This window comes from Polypterus senegalus, chromosome 4 (genome assembly GCF_016835505.1).
Source record: "Polypterus senegalus isolate Bchr_013 chromosome 4, ASM1683550v1, whole genome shotgun sequence".
Lineage (NCBI taxonomy): Eukaryota > Metazoa > Chordata > Cladistia > Polypteriformes > Polypteridae > Polypterus > Polypterus senegalus.
This window is the reverse complement of record NC_053157.1, coordinates 10,892,354-10,909,809: the sequence shown is the minus strand read 5'-3', so window position 1 is coordinate 10,909,809 and position 17,456 is coordinate 10,892,354. Positions and strand designations below refer to the sequence as shown.

The 17,456-nt window shown below is 37.7% G+C and overlaps 1 protein-coding gene across 6 annotated transcripts in view; it reads left to right on the top strand.

Moving 5' to 3' along the window:
• Nucleotides 1-17,456, top strand: part of lrba (LPS responsive beige-like anchor protein) — a 792,225-nt gene that overhangs the window by 555,405 nt on the left and 219,364 nt on the right. For all 6 annotated transcript variants that reach the window (XM_039750242.1, XM_039750239.1, XM_039750241.1 and 3 more), the window contains one exon: nt 4,809-4,961. In XM_039750242.1, the coding sequence (XP_039606176.1) occupies nt 4,809-4,961 (153 nt within the window). The remainder of the gene's footprint in view (nt 1-4,808; nt 4,962-17,456) is intronic.

The following is a 17,456-nucleotide window of genomic DNA, read 5'->3' as shown; positions in this document are numbered from 1 at the left end:
AGATCTTCCTCCACACAAGCTCTGCTAAATTGAAAACCCTAAAGTAGAACCTGAATTGCCCAAAATTCTTCAAACAGAACATGGCATATGCCATGCTGTGCCCCACACTGGACATTGTTGTAGCCTTTAAAAAAAAAATCTTTATCTAATGTGGATATTTTACATTTTCATTTTAAAATAATGGTACCAAGCATCACAGTTTTATTAGGTTGTGCAGCCAGTCAGCAAAAACTTTTACTAGGCCTGTGTGACTCTGACCTTTACTATGTCATCTGTAAAAAAACTATGCTATGTTAAGTGTGTGTGTGTGTGCGCTTTTTTTTTTTTTAAAATCATTTATGTTTTTTTTACTTGGCTAACTTTCATCAGATCATTGCCTGGAGCGTTCCCCACATCCATAATAGAACATAAGCGTATTTTACAGCTTGTGTATATATGTGGAATCAAGGTTGACGATAATGATTGAACTATTTTTATTCTTTTGTATGTGATGCTGCATGCTTTACTATAATTACACTAAATTATTCATTCTTTCTCGATGCACATGACCCCCAGTTGGTGGATAGTTAGTTTTTGTCTGTTGTGTTTCACTTGAAGTTGCTTTTTTTTATTTCGTATTCTGTCCCACAGTGAAGACCCACTTCTTCTACAGTCCATTTGTTGTGAGATAACTTCTTTTTACATTTTCTGATGTAGCTACAGCCTGTTGAACTTTTTATAGAGCCATTTTGTCTTATCACACTTTATTTGATTCCTTTGAGTTATAATAGAACATAAAAACATAAGAAATGTAACAAACAATAGGAGACCATTCAGTCCACCAAGTCCGTCTAGTTAGCTAATAGCTAAACTGTCCCAACATCTCATCCACATTTGTCTTAAATTGTAATCTGAGCATATTGTATTTTTCCATCTCACATTCTGAAATGGTGCTTGCTATGGAATTATCTATATACACTAGAGATCAAAAGTTCAATTTTTTTGATAGAAATTGATACTTTAAATCAAGGTACTATTAAATGGTTTTAAACATATAGCCAAGACATTACTACTGTTGCCAATGGCTGTTACTGCTTAAAATGGCTGATTTATCATTTATTTGTTACATATGACTGCATAGCTCCATACTCGGCAAGCATTACTCCAGTGTCCTTTTGGTAAATTCTCCTTGTTCATCCTTCAAATAATCATTTTAAATATTAATTTATTAACGGAGAAACCTTTGCAATTGTATTAGCATATTTGAATCCTGTTATCCTCTTAAAGCAAGTCAGATGTCTTCTGTGTTCAAAAATGACCAAACAACAAAACCACTTTCTTACAAAACACGACTGTCTATTGTTGTTTGGCGATGCAATAAATGGAGGAGTCGCAGTCAGCGGTACGATAAGTTTTGAGGAGTCGCAGTCAGAGGTACGATAAGTTTTGAGGAGTTGTAGTCGGTGGTGGTTCAGTAAATGGCGGTCTTACAGTTGAGGGTTTTGTGCACTGCCTCCACAACCCTGGTTACAAATGACATTAATGTTTGTTGTACGTTTAAGTAAGCAGCCAACTGAGCACCGTTAAGGCGAAAACATCTTAACTTTGATGTTCTAATCATTTTATGCAGTTAGGCATCTGGGCCTTCTGATTCTTCGCCTACCCTGTTTTAGATCAAGTTTACCCTCTTCTCTCAAGATAACAGTAGACACCATTGCATGAAATACGTTCAGCTTTTTGGCTGTCCGTCGCATACCAGTACCTTTGAACCCATGTTAAGAGAACTGGTTTGCTTTATTGAACAGAATAACCTGCTTTGGCTTTGCTGAAACAATTACAAAGGTTGATGTAATAACCATTTCCATTTAAACAGGATTCATTTCGGATGAATTAGAAGAGCTGACCATAAAGACACTTGAGTCCTGTTGATAATAGGGCTTTATAGATAAATGTGAATAATACATTTTAAATCAATCACAACAAGCAGTGAAAGCCGTTTGAAACATTAGAAATGCCTTGGAGGTAAATCTCAGTTTATTTTTCGACTTGGTTTGGTATTTACCCATTTTGCACCCTAACCTTCAGATCGTATCTTCTTTGTTTATTTGTTTGCCAATCACATAAGAATGGCAGAACTAATTTTCATGAAATTTTGCTTGTAAGTTTTTATTGGTCCAACTTAAAATATAGGTTGTATGGCACTGTAAACAAAAAAAAATCATTAAATAAGCTGGTTATAAGGATTGGGTGTATGACTGACAACTCAAAAACGTAATGAAATGAGTTGATCTTAATGAAATTTTATATGCATAATAAAGCTGAACCAACTTCCTTGATAAATGACATTTCAGAAATATCAATGGGCAAGAGTGCAAATAATGCATCACTCCAAAAATGGCTGAGCCAAAGTTCATGAAATTTTGAATGCATATTACTGCTCATGCAACTTACAAGCTTGACTTTAAGATCTTTTGAAAGTTCTGTTGAGAAATAAGGTTGTAATTAGGGGGAAAAAGATGCATCACCCCAAACAAATGGGATTTGTGAAACCACAATAAACCAGGAAATACAGAGCAGTCACATTCACGGTTCCAACCAAGCAAGAAGTTACAGTAATTATGGCATCCAGTCACACACAAAAAGAGCCAATTCTAAAATCATGAGAGCAGAGCGATTGACAGAGAGGTAGTGGAGATGACGGACTGGGACAGCCAGCAACGACAAAAGGGTCAACATTTTAAAAACACACACATACAGGGCGAATGGCAGAAACAATGTATTCACAAAACATACTTCATATGTGCGAGATAATTTACAGGAATGTCTGAACCTGTTCGCCATCATGTTCAACACCATATGTGGCACATAAATTGTCCACAAAAATTATATATTAGTATATACATAGCGGTACCATTAGTGTTAACATAATTTTGACTCGCCCTGTAATTTGCTTTTCCTTACCTTAGTGTATTATTCAGATACTTCATACCTGGGCGATGGCAGGAACTTTGGCTGGTCCGAAATAATAGTTTGCTACTTCTGTTAGTACATTGGTGTCATTTGTACTTTTTATGCCTAAACCCTTGAAATAATTTTTCCATCTAATTCGCCTGTTAAAGTACCAGGAAAGGGCGCAGTGCATAGAATGCCAGTTCTTTACGAGGCAATCCTCTCAAACAAGCTTTAATTTGTCAATTTGGTTTCGACCCCTTAAACAAATGCGCAAATCATTGGGAAGGACACTGAATACTCCATGTGAATGTGGACCACTGCATGACAATCCCTCCACAGATAAGGTGATGCTAAGAAAAAAAAGAAAACAATGAAAATAGCTCCTGTGCCACTGAAACTAAAGGCAGTTGACGCCCTCTGCCAACGCTTTTTTTCCCTCTACTCCATTCTTATGTAGCTTGTATATTTTGCTGATTAGATCATTGTGGGTTTAAGAAATGCTTTACTACTTTGAGAGTTTAAAAATTATGTAGTTGAGTGCTCTCTTAAAGTCGGTGGATGCTGGGCATTGTGACCTTCTGTTCTTTTTTTTTTTTTTTTAACCCCTCACAAAAACGTTTCTTGCTGGTTACCAGTAGTGATTAATCCACTCCTAAATCCTCGGGGTCTTTCAAATTGCTTGAGGGTCCACGGCTCTCTGACAGTTTCTTGAAAAGCACCTTCACTCAGTTCTGTAGGTCCACATTTATTTTAAGTTTGCCTACACAATGTCTTGTCCTGTTTTTGAGAAAAAGTTTTCTTAACATGTCACTGGATTCAAGGCTTTATCCTTCCAGGCTTCCTGTTCTTTTTGATCTTGATTTCTCTATGGTATTTAAAAGAAAATAAATAGGAGCGTGATAAGCAATTTCATTTTAATGTAACATTCCTGCAGTAGTCAGTGTTATAGTGACCACAATTGAGACTTCTTTTGTGTTTTCTTTCAGTACAAGGTACTGTGGACGATGGCCCGGACACAGACAGGCGGACAGCGATGGTTCACCCAACACACGTTTATTATACATACTACTACTTACACTAGTGCACCACAACCCCAAAAGTCCAGGCCTCAGTACAATGCCTCACTCTCTCTTCAGGCCGCCTCCTTTCCTCTCCTCCGAGCTCTGTCCTTCTCCTCTCCTGACTCCAGCCCTTCCATGGAGGGAGGCGGCCCCTTTTATACACACCCGGATGTGCTCCAGGGTCTTCTTACCCCCAGCACTTCCGGGTGTGGCGGAAGTGCTGAGGGTCAGGGCTCCTCAGGTATTCGGGTGCCCCCTGGTGGTGACCACGGGCCCCTATAGAGTTCATCTTCCAAGCTTAGTTTCTGTAGTCCACCAAAGCCACCAGGGCGGTCTCCCCCCTCGTGGTCTGGAGGAGGCGTAAGCCCTCCTCTGGTCCTCCTGGGCGTCCCGGCTGGGTACCACCCCCAGCCACTCGCCACAGTACGCAGTAATGATGATATTAATGAGGGTTTGGGAAAGGTGCATTGCTGTGTAAAAATGTGTATGTGTGTGAGAGATGATGAGTAAGAATGTTGCATTGGATTTTATTTTAAATAAGTGTTTTAACCCTGAGATGAACTGGCAGCCCATCCAGTGCTGGTTTTTGCTACTAGTTTTGCTCAGATTCCACAATCCAAGGCCGGCCTAAGGATGGGTTAAAATGCTCAGTGCTTAAAAAGACAGTACAGAATATGTCTGAGTAAACATGGAGGTAAGAATAAATACTGTAAATACATGGGCATTGTACTGTGTGTACTATTATGTGCAAGCTGTTTAATGTGATATTTAATCACAATTCACGTTTAATATTTTCCTTTTGTTTTATACATACAGGAACTAATCCCAGAATTTTATTATCTTCCGGAGATGTTTGTCAACTCTAATGACTACAGTCTGGGAGTGATGGATGATGGAACGGTGGTGTCTGATGTCGAACTTCCACCGTGGGCTAAAACCCCAGAAGAATTTGTTCGCATAAATCGGCTGGTAAGAAATCCGTCATCTGTTGTGTTTCTGTGTTTCTATGAGGGACTGTGACTCGATGCGCTCTGAAGAGGCAGCATATTGTTTAAAGAGGTAGCGGATTGCTTTCTCCTTCAGCATTATTCATTCTCCTGACTTTTGGCTGAAGGCTGGTCTAAGGGATTATACAGATACAGCACCATACACTTAAAATTGACCTTGGCTCTTTAGATTTAAAGCTCTTATTTTTAATGAAACGGTTTGATTTGTTATTTAGTAAAACATTATTTACTAGAATGTTTTTTTAACAGTTTTCATGTAAGCAAAGAAAATAAGATTATTAGTTTCCTGCCAGAAATAGTTTTAATGAAATGTTATTGTACAACTTTGGTTTCTTGTAAATTTCCTAATAACCTAGTGTTATTATCATTACCATTGTTATATCTGCTGGTGTTGTGTTAAGCACAGTAGTACAGTCAACGGCCCTACTGCTTCACAGATCCAGAATCTCAGGTGTAAATCTCATACGCCGTTGTTGTTCATGTCTGCCTGAGCTTTCCTCAAGTATTCCAGTTTTATCTCCAGGATTTGCAGGATACGTTAATTGCTCGCTCTAAATTGGCCCCAATGTGAGTTGGGGCAGGGTGTCAATTCTTCCCAGGTTTGTTGCCTGCGGTACACCCAGTCAGTGCTGCCCAGGAAATAGCCTGTAAAACCTGAATTGGATTAAGCAGGTTTGAAAAAGGTATAATGTTGTTTTAATCCTTCAAGGAAGTTGTTTGTTATTTTATGTCAATTTATAGGTTTATAGCATAATTGCTGTCACTTGTAGACATTACACTGAAATGAAATTCTTACTTTTGTGTGTTGATCAAGAAGCAACGCATCTCCACTCCCTGCCTCAATAATTTGAGCACTTAAGGTTCTTTATGATTATATGAAGGTCAGAGAGGAACAAAAGAGTGGAAAACAAAACTCGAGGCTAACGATGTCCTGAAAAGAACAAACCTCTGAGGCCTGCAGTCTTTCAGGGCTGGCAACCCCAAACTTTGTGTGAATGCGGCCAACTAGGCATTCTACAGTAAATGAAGAAATGATATGAAGTAAGCGAGTTCAGCTTTCTAATAACGTTTTGAAATTGTTTGGGGCTTAAAGCCATAATAATGAAATTATACAAATAAATGACCACAAAAAAATGTAACATGCAACTAACTTTAAAAAAACAAGTTGTGTATTGCTTTTGATTTTTAACCCTGCAAAGCTTTCTAATAGTACAAGATTTAATCTAATTGAAGCTCCCATTTTTACAGAATGTACAACAGGAGAAATTATATTTCAAAATTCAATTATTCCTGCTTATACCTGTTTCAATTTAAAAGCAGTACAGTTACCTTTAAAACTGTATTTTTAATGACCACAAACAAAAGCCAAGGTCAGTTGCTAGGAAAAGCAGTAACTGATCTACGGTAGGAATGTTTCACTTAATTGTATTTAGCAGGTTCAAGTGTAAGAAGTTCCAGTGACCTAAATATATTAGCCACTGGTTTTATATAAAAAAAAATCTACAAATATTGTATGTAGAAAATTATTCCATTAGTTACTAGTTACAAAGTACTTCTGATACATCCAATTAATCATTTGCTCTATAACCAAGGCCTATTGTCTTAATACATTTTCTAGGTGAACCCAAGTAACACAGCCAGTGCGTTTTTCGACTTGTAGAAAAAAAAAAAAATCAACGAAGTTGCTTGTATGATTGTAGGATAAATGTCCAAAACGGACAACTTGATCAACTTAGCAGAGTGTCACTTGGCAGACGATTTAACAACACTTTAGGCATGTAATATCTAGTGGCATAGTTGATACCTTCACACTGCAGTTGATCGATTCCTGAAATTTTTAGATCCCTCCCTCGTGTGTGTGTGTATGTGTATATATACAGTATATATATATATATATATATATATATATATATATATATATATATATATATATATATAAATAAAATATGTTGCATAGGTTACTGTCAGATAATGCAGAGTATGCAACACGTGTTTTGCTCTTATTTGGGCTTATTAGGCGTATACACTCCTCTGCTCCCCATATATATATATATATATATATATATATATATATATATATATATATATATGAGAGAGATACAGTGGCCAAGAGTTACTGGGAGTTGAGTCGAAAAGAAACATTGGGATACTGGCTGGGTAGTCCTGTTCAATTTGTCTAATAAAGCAAAGCAAAACTAAACAAATGTACAATGGCACTAAATAACAGAAATACAGGATTTAGCCTTCTGTTAAGTCTGTAAAGCTGCATGGTTTAGTAGATCTTGTCTTTGTGCACCTCCATGCTTCAACATGGCTCAGATTTGAAGTGAGACGCCTCCTTCCAGAAGGTACTGAGTCAGTTGCCCTCACTGGGTGACTTCTCTGAGATATATATAGATATACTTTCATTTATCTGTATGTATAATATATACATACAGTATACCTGTATATTTGTGTATAGGGATAGGTACATTTGTAATTTTGTTTTGCTTGTTCACTCATTTATTTTTCTTTTAGTACAATAAGAATAAATACTACTTTTGTGCTTTGCTAATTATGACCCTTGCTGTACCTTGTCCATTAATCATCATAACAACCTAGACAGGACATTCCCTGCTTTGCTGCCTAAAGTTGGCAGACTGCTTGTGTTCCCTACCTTTGCTGTAGTTTGCGTCTTTATGGCCGGCATTACATCAAGCTGTGTGCTACAATTAGAGTCAGATGGCCGCTAGGTTGAGCAGGGATATAGTGTAGCAGCTGTCTGTCTTAGCCACTGAAGCTGTGTTAAGAACAGATGATATATAGGACAAGCTGTAATTACAGATGGTACTGTACCAGGGTCAGAGCAGCAAAGCCCAGACTTAATTAGGGGAATATGCTGACTTTCATTAACATTTTTTTTTTTCTTTTTCACTTCAGCCTTCCAAATCCTAAACGGGTACCATTTACCTTGTATACATGACTCTGGCATTAAATTTGAAAGATAAAAATGCTTGAGCAGTGTAACTTATGCGTGGTTGTGGATTAATTGCAGTTGCGTATGTCAGCCTGATCAAAATTGCAAAAAAAGTGTTTAAACAAGCAGTCTTGGTTATTTTTTGAGACAGATTCTGGTGAAGGAACTGGACGGTTAGGTTTATTTATTTGTTAATTTATTTATTTATTTTTACACATTTACCAGAAAATAAAGTTGGTGGAATTGAGGCATGCAGCAGCTGGATCTGGAATTGGCAGGAATCTGCAATTGTAATTCCTCAATAGTGTTTTGGGTATCTCACTACTGAGTTGTACTTTTATTCTTAATAATTTACAGGGCTTAGTTGAAATTGTATTATCTGGGGATGCATAAATTGAAAGTGTGTTTATATTAAATGAATCTACATACTGAAATATTTAATTTTTCTGTCTATTTTTACCTTTTAAAAAGGTTTTGTTAAAAAAATGATCATTTTGGCATTAACAAGTAAATTGAGCCATCTGCATGACCCAAGCAGCCTAAAGTAACTGCCATTTATTAATAGTCGCTATTTGGAAAACATTTGTAATTTTAAACATTCACATAAATAAGTTCTGAAGCTTTTTTTTTCCCCCGAATTTCGGTTTATTTTCATGGAGTACATTCAGGCTTGAGGTGCTGGCACAGATTTATTACAGCAATAGTAAATTGCTAAGCCGTACCTTTATAAACAAACACATGCAAATTATATGTGAATAGAAACACAATTGTCATCCATCTTAATTTTTTTTTTTTTTTTTACCAACAATCTATTAATTTAAACACAGCGTCTCCATTTTTTTCTTTCTAGAAAGGGTTGGTAGTTTTTATATCCTTTTCAGTGTGTCACATTGGCTTGAGGGTGGCTTGTCCTGAGAAGATGGCAAATTACCCAGACATGGCCATGGGAGGCAAAGCAAAATTGGCTAAGCATCATTTCACTGACTGCTCATCAGGGGCCCCCATGTCTGACAAGGTGTCCTGTGAAGAAATGCTGCACCAAAGGATAATGGCAGGTTGAAGTCTCCACTCATCAATAAATGACCTTAACAGAAGATTGAAAATTGGAATGAGGGGCCTTCTCGATTAAGGGTAATAGAAAGCACCCAAAAAATGATGCGTGTCCAATAGGTGCCACCGTGAAAGTGTTCAGAGCATTTTGACTAATGTGGATATTTTCAAAACTCCTAAATGTTCAGGTTTTATTTTTATGTTTTTGAATTTGATTTTGTAATAAACATGACTGGATTGTTATGGACAAGCCTGTTTGCGTAGTACATGCAGATTTTTTTGTCATTTTTGTAGCTCTGTTTTTAAATATGTACTTATTTATACTTTATTTTCCCAGCTCTTTATGTGTTAAATGATTTTTTTTCTTTTTGGGTTTTTCATATATTGCAAGCGCTTAATGTCACCTTAACTTTATAAAGAAATGCAGCCAGCAGACCCACTAAAAGCAATAAATCTTATGAATACTCATTATTTTCATTTTAATGTTAAAGTGTTGGTAGTGTAAAGCTATAAATGGTAAAGGAACTTTAAGGCAGTGCTGTTCTTCATCTGTGCAGAGAGACGGGGCAGACGTCTCCCTTGGGGTTTTGTTGTGCAGGTAATGAACATGCTAATAGGATCAGGGTTCACTGATATTGTTCAACCGACTAAATTGGGAATGTTAATTTCCTATGAATTCCTCCACTAACAGTTTAGGAGTCTAAAATGTAGTTTTTGTCCTGCTGCTAGGTTGAAGAGCTTGAAAGATAATTAAAAGAGGTCCTTGAGGTGCTGCGGGCTCCTAATGACTGATAACTGGCATTATCGGATGTCATCTGCTTCCTGAAGCAGAATGAGAAATTTGTAATGAGACCCTGGCCTCCGAAACTGAGAGATATACGCGAAGAGTTAATGGGGTGTTTCATTCTTTATCACATCTGCCACTAATGGTGTGAAAGTAATGCAGCAAGATCAGAAACAGCAGGGGAGAAAAAGACGGCCAAATCTGATACATTTTTATTTCTTTAGATGATTAAAATCCTATTAAACGGGGGCTGTAAAGTAGATTTAATGTGTGGGCAACTGGAAGGTAGGTTGGACTTTGCTCATCTATAACTACACTAGTCCTGGATAGCATGTGTTAATGAAGAAAATTATTAGAGGTGCATTTCTTTGTGAATTCAGATTTCATTCTTTCAGATTTGCTGCTGTTTGTGTGCAGCAGTGACCTTTGTGTTTGTTGCCATTCTCATTTTAGCTTTCAATTATCCTTCCATTTGCATTTATAATATATAATGTTCGCTCATGCTGGTCCACTTTTGCTCTGTTTACAATAATGTAACTTAACACACAATTTCAGAATGAAGATTTCAAAAATAAACTTCCAATGAAACAAGCAAAGAAACTGTTGTGACCACTAACCAATGTGTGGAAAGAATTATGGCGTCTTCCTTTTTAATTTTAAATTGTGCAACTTCTAGCATTATTTGAACTGTTCTTTTTAATTTTAGCAATTAAAATACAGCTATTTAATAAGGACTCAAAAATAAGAAACTGGTGAGTAAAGGAATAGAGTTCATAATATTATGAAAACGCTTAAATCATTCTGATATATGGCACAGACGTCCTTGAGATGTGCACTGACTGTGATTGTCTTATTTGCCAAAAGAAAAATGTTCTGGCCTTTGTTCAGCCTCTCCTGGATATTTAAGAAAGATAAATTGTTATTTAATTCTTCAAATGTTTTTTAATGCTTGTGCGAATAATAAAGCAGTATTATTAAGTACAAGCAAGATATTCACGGCAGACTAATTGGGTAATAGGAAGTATAATATTTCTAATTTGTGTCGTCATTTAAAACGTGTGTTCGGAGCTCCCATCTTAAACAACTGAGATCAGTTCATTATTATTTCCTGATTTATTCTCACTTGAGTATGTGTCAGAGAAACAGGATCTTCAAGCTCTAGAAACTGAAGGTTCACGGGTTTGATTCCTGACTGGGAAGCCTGCTGTGTGAAATCTCCATATTCTTCCCAAGGTGCTGTATGTTAGAAATATTGTGATGAGGATTGGCCATTCAGCTTAACACACTCATTAATCTTTTTGATAACATCAAATTCTTCCATGAGAACCCTGAATACCATGAGGACTGATTGAGGTCATTAATGTTAGGTAAAATGCCTAGAGGGGGCTGGGTGGTCTCGTGGCCTCGGACCCCCTGCAGATTTTATTTTTTTCTCCAGCCGTCTGGAGTTTTTTTTTTTTTGTTTTTTCTGTCCTCCGTGGCCATCGGACCTTACTCTTAGTGTTCCCTAATTTTAATTCTTATTTATTTTGTCATTTTACCTCTTTCTTCATCATGTAAAGCACTTTGAGCGACATTATTTGTATGAAAATGTGCTATAGAAATAAATGTTGTTGTTGTTGAAGGCCCCTATAGTCCTACTCACCACCACACTACTTGATCACTTATTCCCTGTGTCTGTGGTTCTTTACATGGAGGAAACATTTCTAACATTTGTGTGAATTCTGCTCTTTAGTTTCCAATCATGGAATCGTGTTCTTGTTGTAGAATTTGTTTTAACATGTTGACTGCCAGCTACGATAAAATTTTATTGTGCATTTTGTTCAATAATAAAATGTTTAATTCGCATGTTAAAATAACCCAATGATTTAACAGTCAGGAAGAAATGTTGCTCTTGTCACTGTGGTAGACAACGTGATCCACTCTACTAATTCATATTTTAAAACACTTCAATCATGTCCCCTCTTCACCTCCATTTGCTTACACTGAAAAGGTTCAATTCCTTCAGTCTCTCCTCATAGCACACACCTCTCAGTCCAGGATTCAGTCTAGTTACTCTCCCCTGGACGTTCTCTAGTGCTGCTGTGCCTTCTTTGTAATAAGGAGACCAAAACTGAACACAGTACCCCAGGTGAGGCCAGGCCTCACTGTTGCGTTATATAACTTCATCGTGACCTCCTTTGACTTGAACTCCACATATCAGGCACTATATAACCTAACATGCTGTTAGCTTTCTTAATCACTTCTGTCCCCTGTCTTGATCTAGATAATCCATTAGGACTCTCATGTCCTTCTTATTAAGGGGTACTTTCAAGTTTCAGACCTCACATTGTGTATTTAAATCTAAATATGTTTATTTCCAACATGTAGTACTTTACATTAACTTGCATTAAATTAATATGACAAAGTCCATATGCTATGCAAGTCCCAACTGATGATCTACCCTTCTGCCTGGTATCATCTGCAAATTTAACCAGCTTATTGATTATATTCTTACCAGATCATTTATGTACTAGCTGACGCCCGCTGTAGCATACAGCGGTGTAAGAATAGGAACGGAAAACGATGAGAAAGGAATTCATAAATCAAGAAGAAAGAAATACTTCTTGAAAGATGTCATTGTGAATAGGTGTTTTGCTGGAGACGACAGATAATGAGTCGAAAGATCTAACTCTAGAAAAAGTCACGTACAACTGACCGTGGCTAAAGACTGGTTGTTGTAGATTAACGCAAATCTGTCCAAACGTAATTCAAGGCAGGATGTTGGGGTCGTGTTTAAAGTAAATGACAATGGTAGCATGGAGAATCTCGGAAAGATCTTGAATTTCAGCTTCACCACCATAAACTCCAGATGTTGCCATGTACTTGTTGTGATAACTCGACTTGCGTTGGAAAGAACAACAGGAAGAACGTCTCCAAATTTGTCCCAATGTGATGCAATGAAATCTACTGCCCGATGTCGTAGTATGAGTGCATTGCCTTCGTCAACCATTTGTGTCAAGAAATAACCCACTGATAGGAACAGGCAGTTGCTGGTTTCCCAGAATAGAGATGACGTTGTACAAAAACCCGTCGAACCGTTCATTTTATAACAAAGGCTTAGGAAACAACCGTCGTAGTATAACGAAAATAACAAGGACCCAAATCAATGCCAATGGTCGAGAGAGTACCTTCCTGTAGCAGGCTACGGAAAAAGACTCCCAGGAGCACACATGACTGAAGTAAAAGGTCACGCGGTCAGGCTAGATATAGGGCGGTGACGTGACACCAATGGGGTCATGAGAGAGGAGCTGGGAACGCGGTAGTCCGAAGGAGGAATAGGAATCGAGAAAAGCGGTGTGTGGGTGTTTGGGAAGCCGCAGGCAGCGTGGGGAAGGGTTTGGAAGAAGAGGAATAGGAATCGAGAAATGCCATGTGGGCTGCGTGTGGGGAAGCAGGACGAACCAATAGGAATCGAGAAATGCCATGTGGGCTGTGTGTAGGGGGGACCGGTTTTGAAGAGGGAGCAGGACGAACCAGAAGAGAAATGTATATAAGACATATTAAAAAGAGCAGCAGCACCATCACTGATTCTCGAGGAGCACCATCTTTAATTTCAAAAACACGCAACTGTACGTCCATTTTGTACAAAGCAGAAGAGGGACTTTGTGATACTAAAATTGGGAATGTGTCATGTCAAGCTGATTTGTGTCTTTAGCGCATTGCTTTTGGAATAACATGCCTTCCCAGTATGCACTACTGAAGAAGAAAAGAAAAATGAAAAACTGGTTCAGCATTAGGATAGAAGAATAATGTGAAAGTATACAAAGACCTTTCTTGTGTCTAATGAAGAGACTTCAACTCATAATATTTGCATTAATATTTAGTACTGCTTATTATTTTTAAAAGGGAAACTTGGCTTGGACCACAGATTTGTTTTTATTTTCTGTGTATAGTAGCTTAATTTACAATTAAAATGCCGATAAATATTAAAAATGTCTACAACCATACACTCTGATCATTTAATGCAGATTTAAAATATTCCAGTGTGACCAGCATTTGGAATGATTTGATTTTTGAAAAGGATTTCAGATTGCAGATAAATTAAAACAATAAAGTAGGCAGAGGAGTATGATGTAGAATTATAATCCTGCAACTTTACAGATGAACCTAAAAACTAATCGAGAGAACTCACTGATAGTAAAGATTTAATATCCACTAACTAATCCCAAAACCAGGATAATAAAACCTGTACCACAGTTGATCTAAAAACCAAGCTGTGAGGTTGAATGAATTGCCTGCAAAACCGAGGGAAAGAATTGTCACTGTAGAGATCTGGGAGGGTGTCAACTCATTCCTACAGCATTGAATGTTCCCAAGATCACAACTGCCTTTAAAATTCATAAAATATTGGAGTGTGTACAACTCTTGGAGTTGGCTGAGCAATCAGGATAGAAGGGCAATGGTAAGAGTGGTGATCAAGAACCTGATTGTCACTCTTGCTGAGCCCCAGAGAATTAGTGCGGAGAATGAAAAAAACTTCTAGGAGGACAACCAACAATGCAACACACTATAGATCTAGGCTTTATGACAGAGTGGCCAGGCAGGAGCCTCTCCTCAGTAAAAGACACATGGAAGCTGGATTGGAATCAAAATAGAATCTAAAGAACTTATTGGACTTTGAGAAACATGATTCTTTGATTTGATGAGACTGAGCTGAGTGTCCTGTCTAACCAAGCACCACTCATCACCTGCGCAGTACATTTCAAAAATGAAGCATCATGGTGGCAACATGGGAAATGGCACACTAGACAGGGTTGAGGACAACCTGAATGCTGTAAAGGACAGAGATACACCTGATGAAACCTGCTCCAGAGAACTCTCAACCTCAGACTGGGCCAAGTTTCACCTTCGAAGCAAAGACAGCACAGGAGTGGCTTAGGGACAACTCTGGGAATGTCCCTGAGTAGCCCAGATAGAGACAGGATGTAAACCCAATCGAATGCCTCAGAAGATCTGAAATTAGCTTTCCACTGATGGTCTCCAACCTGACCGAGCTTGAGGGGGTCTGCACAGAAAAGTGCTGGAAAATTTATAGATCCAGATGTGTAACACTTGTCATATCTAATCCAGGAAGACTCCAGTCTGGAAACACTGCTAAAGGGGCTGTAAGTAATCATGGAAGAAAGGGTCTGAATATTTGTGTCCGTGGGACAGTTTTATTTTTAATAAATTTGCAAAAGTTCAAAAAAAAAAAAATAAATCCTGTTTTTGTGTTGTCATCCTGGGGGTACTGAGTATTACTTTATAGACAGACCATAACAAAATGTGAAGGGGTCTGAAGACTTTCTGAAAGCCCTGTATCTACACTTATTCATATAGGTGAGTTTAGTATCAGTGAATATTAGAACAATCTGGATGAAAACAGGCCATTCAGCCCAACAAAGCTTGCCAGTCCTATATGTCCAAAACCTCCAAAAAAATATTGTCGAGTCTCTAAGTTCCTACTGTCAACCACACTACTTGGTCAGTTATTCCATATGTCTGTGTAAAGAAAAAAACATCTTTATTTTTGTGTGAGTTTTACATTTAACAAAATCCAACTGTGTCCCCGTGTTCTTGATGAACTCATTTCAAAGTCACCGTCATGATCCACTGGACTAATTCCCTTCATCATTTTAAACCCTTCACTCATGTCTCCTCTTAATCTCCTTTTGTTTAAACTGTAAAGGCTCAGCTCTTTTAATCTTTCCTCATAACTCATCCCCTGTAGCCCTGGAATGAGCCGAGTCTCTCTTCTCTCGACCTTTTCCAGTGCTGCTGTGTCATTTTTCTAGCCTGGAGACCAAAACTGCACACAGTACTGCAGATTAGGGGTCGCCAACTCCAGTCCTGGAGGACCACCGTGGCTGCAGATTTTCATTCTAACCCTTTTTTAATGAGTGCCTTGTTTGTGCTGCTAATTAACTTCTTGTGAATTCATTTTAATTGACATCTCTATTAAGATTTGTTTTCCTGAATTTCTTCTTTATTCCTCTGAATTGCTTCATTTCTTTACTTAAATAGCACCCAAAGAGAAATGAAATGTGAAGCGAGTGAGCCATCAGAAGACCAACTAAGTCAGGGCCTCAAACTCCAACCAGCTGCTTAATTAGGTCCTGATTCTTGTTAATTAAATCTGTTCTTTAATTCTGTGACTTGTTGCTGCTCTCATGGTGCATTAGCAGATATTTACGAAACTGTTGAGTTTCTCTTTTCTAGCACTGATAAAATCTTTTGTGGACCTGAGCAGATCGGCATTCCTGACTCCTTCACCTTTCTTTATTTTCAGATATTGTATGATGGACACCAGTTGATTTGGTTCATTTTGTATCTCATTATTGTTTGGCTGCTAATTAAGGAAAAAACAGTTAAGGGGCCTGATTCTTCAAGAGCAAGTCAAATAAAATTAGTTCAAAATAAGTTAATTACTAGCAAAAACAGGTCACTCATTAAGAAAAGGGTTAGAATGAAAACCTGCAGCCACGGTGGTCCTCCAGGGCTGGAGTTGCCGACCCCTGCTCCAGATGAGACCTCACCAGTGTGTTATAAAGCTTCAGCTTGATTAATCAATCTTACACACTCATCTTTAGGATGTGAGAAGAAAACACATCCCAAAGGTATACTTTTTAAAAGTCAACTTAAGCAATGAGCAGGCCAAGATTCAAACTCACTCTGCTGATAAATGAAAATAACTTAATAGATGCGAAAGGCAGTGTATTGCTAAAGGAACTTGTCCATGCTTTTATCACATCCCGTATCAATTATTGTAACTCTTTACTTGCAGTTACCACTTCTAATCTTATATCACAGCTCCAGTTAATTCAAAACTCTGCTACAGGAGTCCTAACATGAGCCACCAACAGCGAGCACATAACACCCATCCTGCTTTGCTTCCACTGTCTCACTGCTTCATACAGGATTGAATATGAAATTCTGTTTTTAACATACAAAGCTTTAAACGTTCTTACACCGGACTACATCGGTGACAATTTCCATCACTGTGCTCCTGTTTGTCTGCTAAGGTCCTCATAATTTTGTCAATCTTGTTGTGCCCCACATTAACCTGCACTCTATGGATGACAGGGCCTTCAGCTGTATAGCGCCCAGACTTTGGAATAACCTCTCGAAATGAATTAGACTTCATTCATTCTTTAAAGAAAAACCTTCAAACTGATCTGTTCAGGAAGGCTTTCTGTCCTCTCTTTCAGTCTTCCTCTCTGTCCAGGTGCTCAGTATAATTTGCGTGTGTTTTATATCAGAAATGATGATATTTGCCAGTCTTTTCTTTTAGTATTGGATTTGGTATTTTACTCTGGTTTATTGTCTTTTATTCTATTTAATTCTTTGTGTATCCTGTATCTATCTGTTTTAGTGTTCTGTTCAGGAAATATTTGTATCCAGTGTTACATATACCTGCTGTTTCTTTCTGAGACTCTGTGAAGTGCCTTGAGTATGGGAAAGGCACTATATAAATAAAATGCATCATTAGTGTATAATAGATAGATACAGTAGATGTAAAAGACACTATATGAATAAAATGTATCATTAGTGTATAATAGATAGATACAGTAGATGTAAAAGGCACTATATGAATAAAATGTATCATTAGTGTATAATAGATAGATACAGTAGATGTAAAAGACACT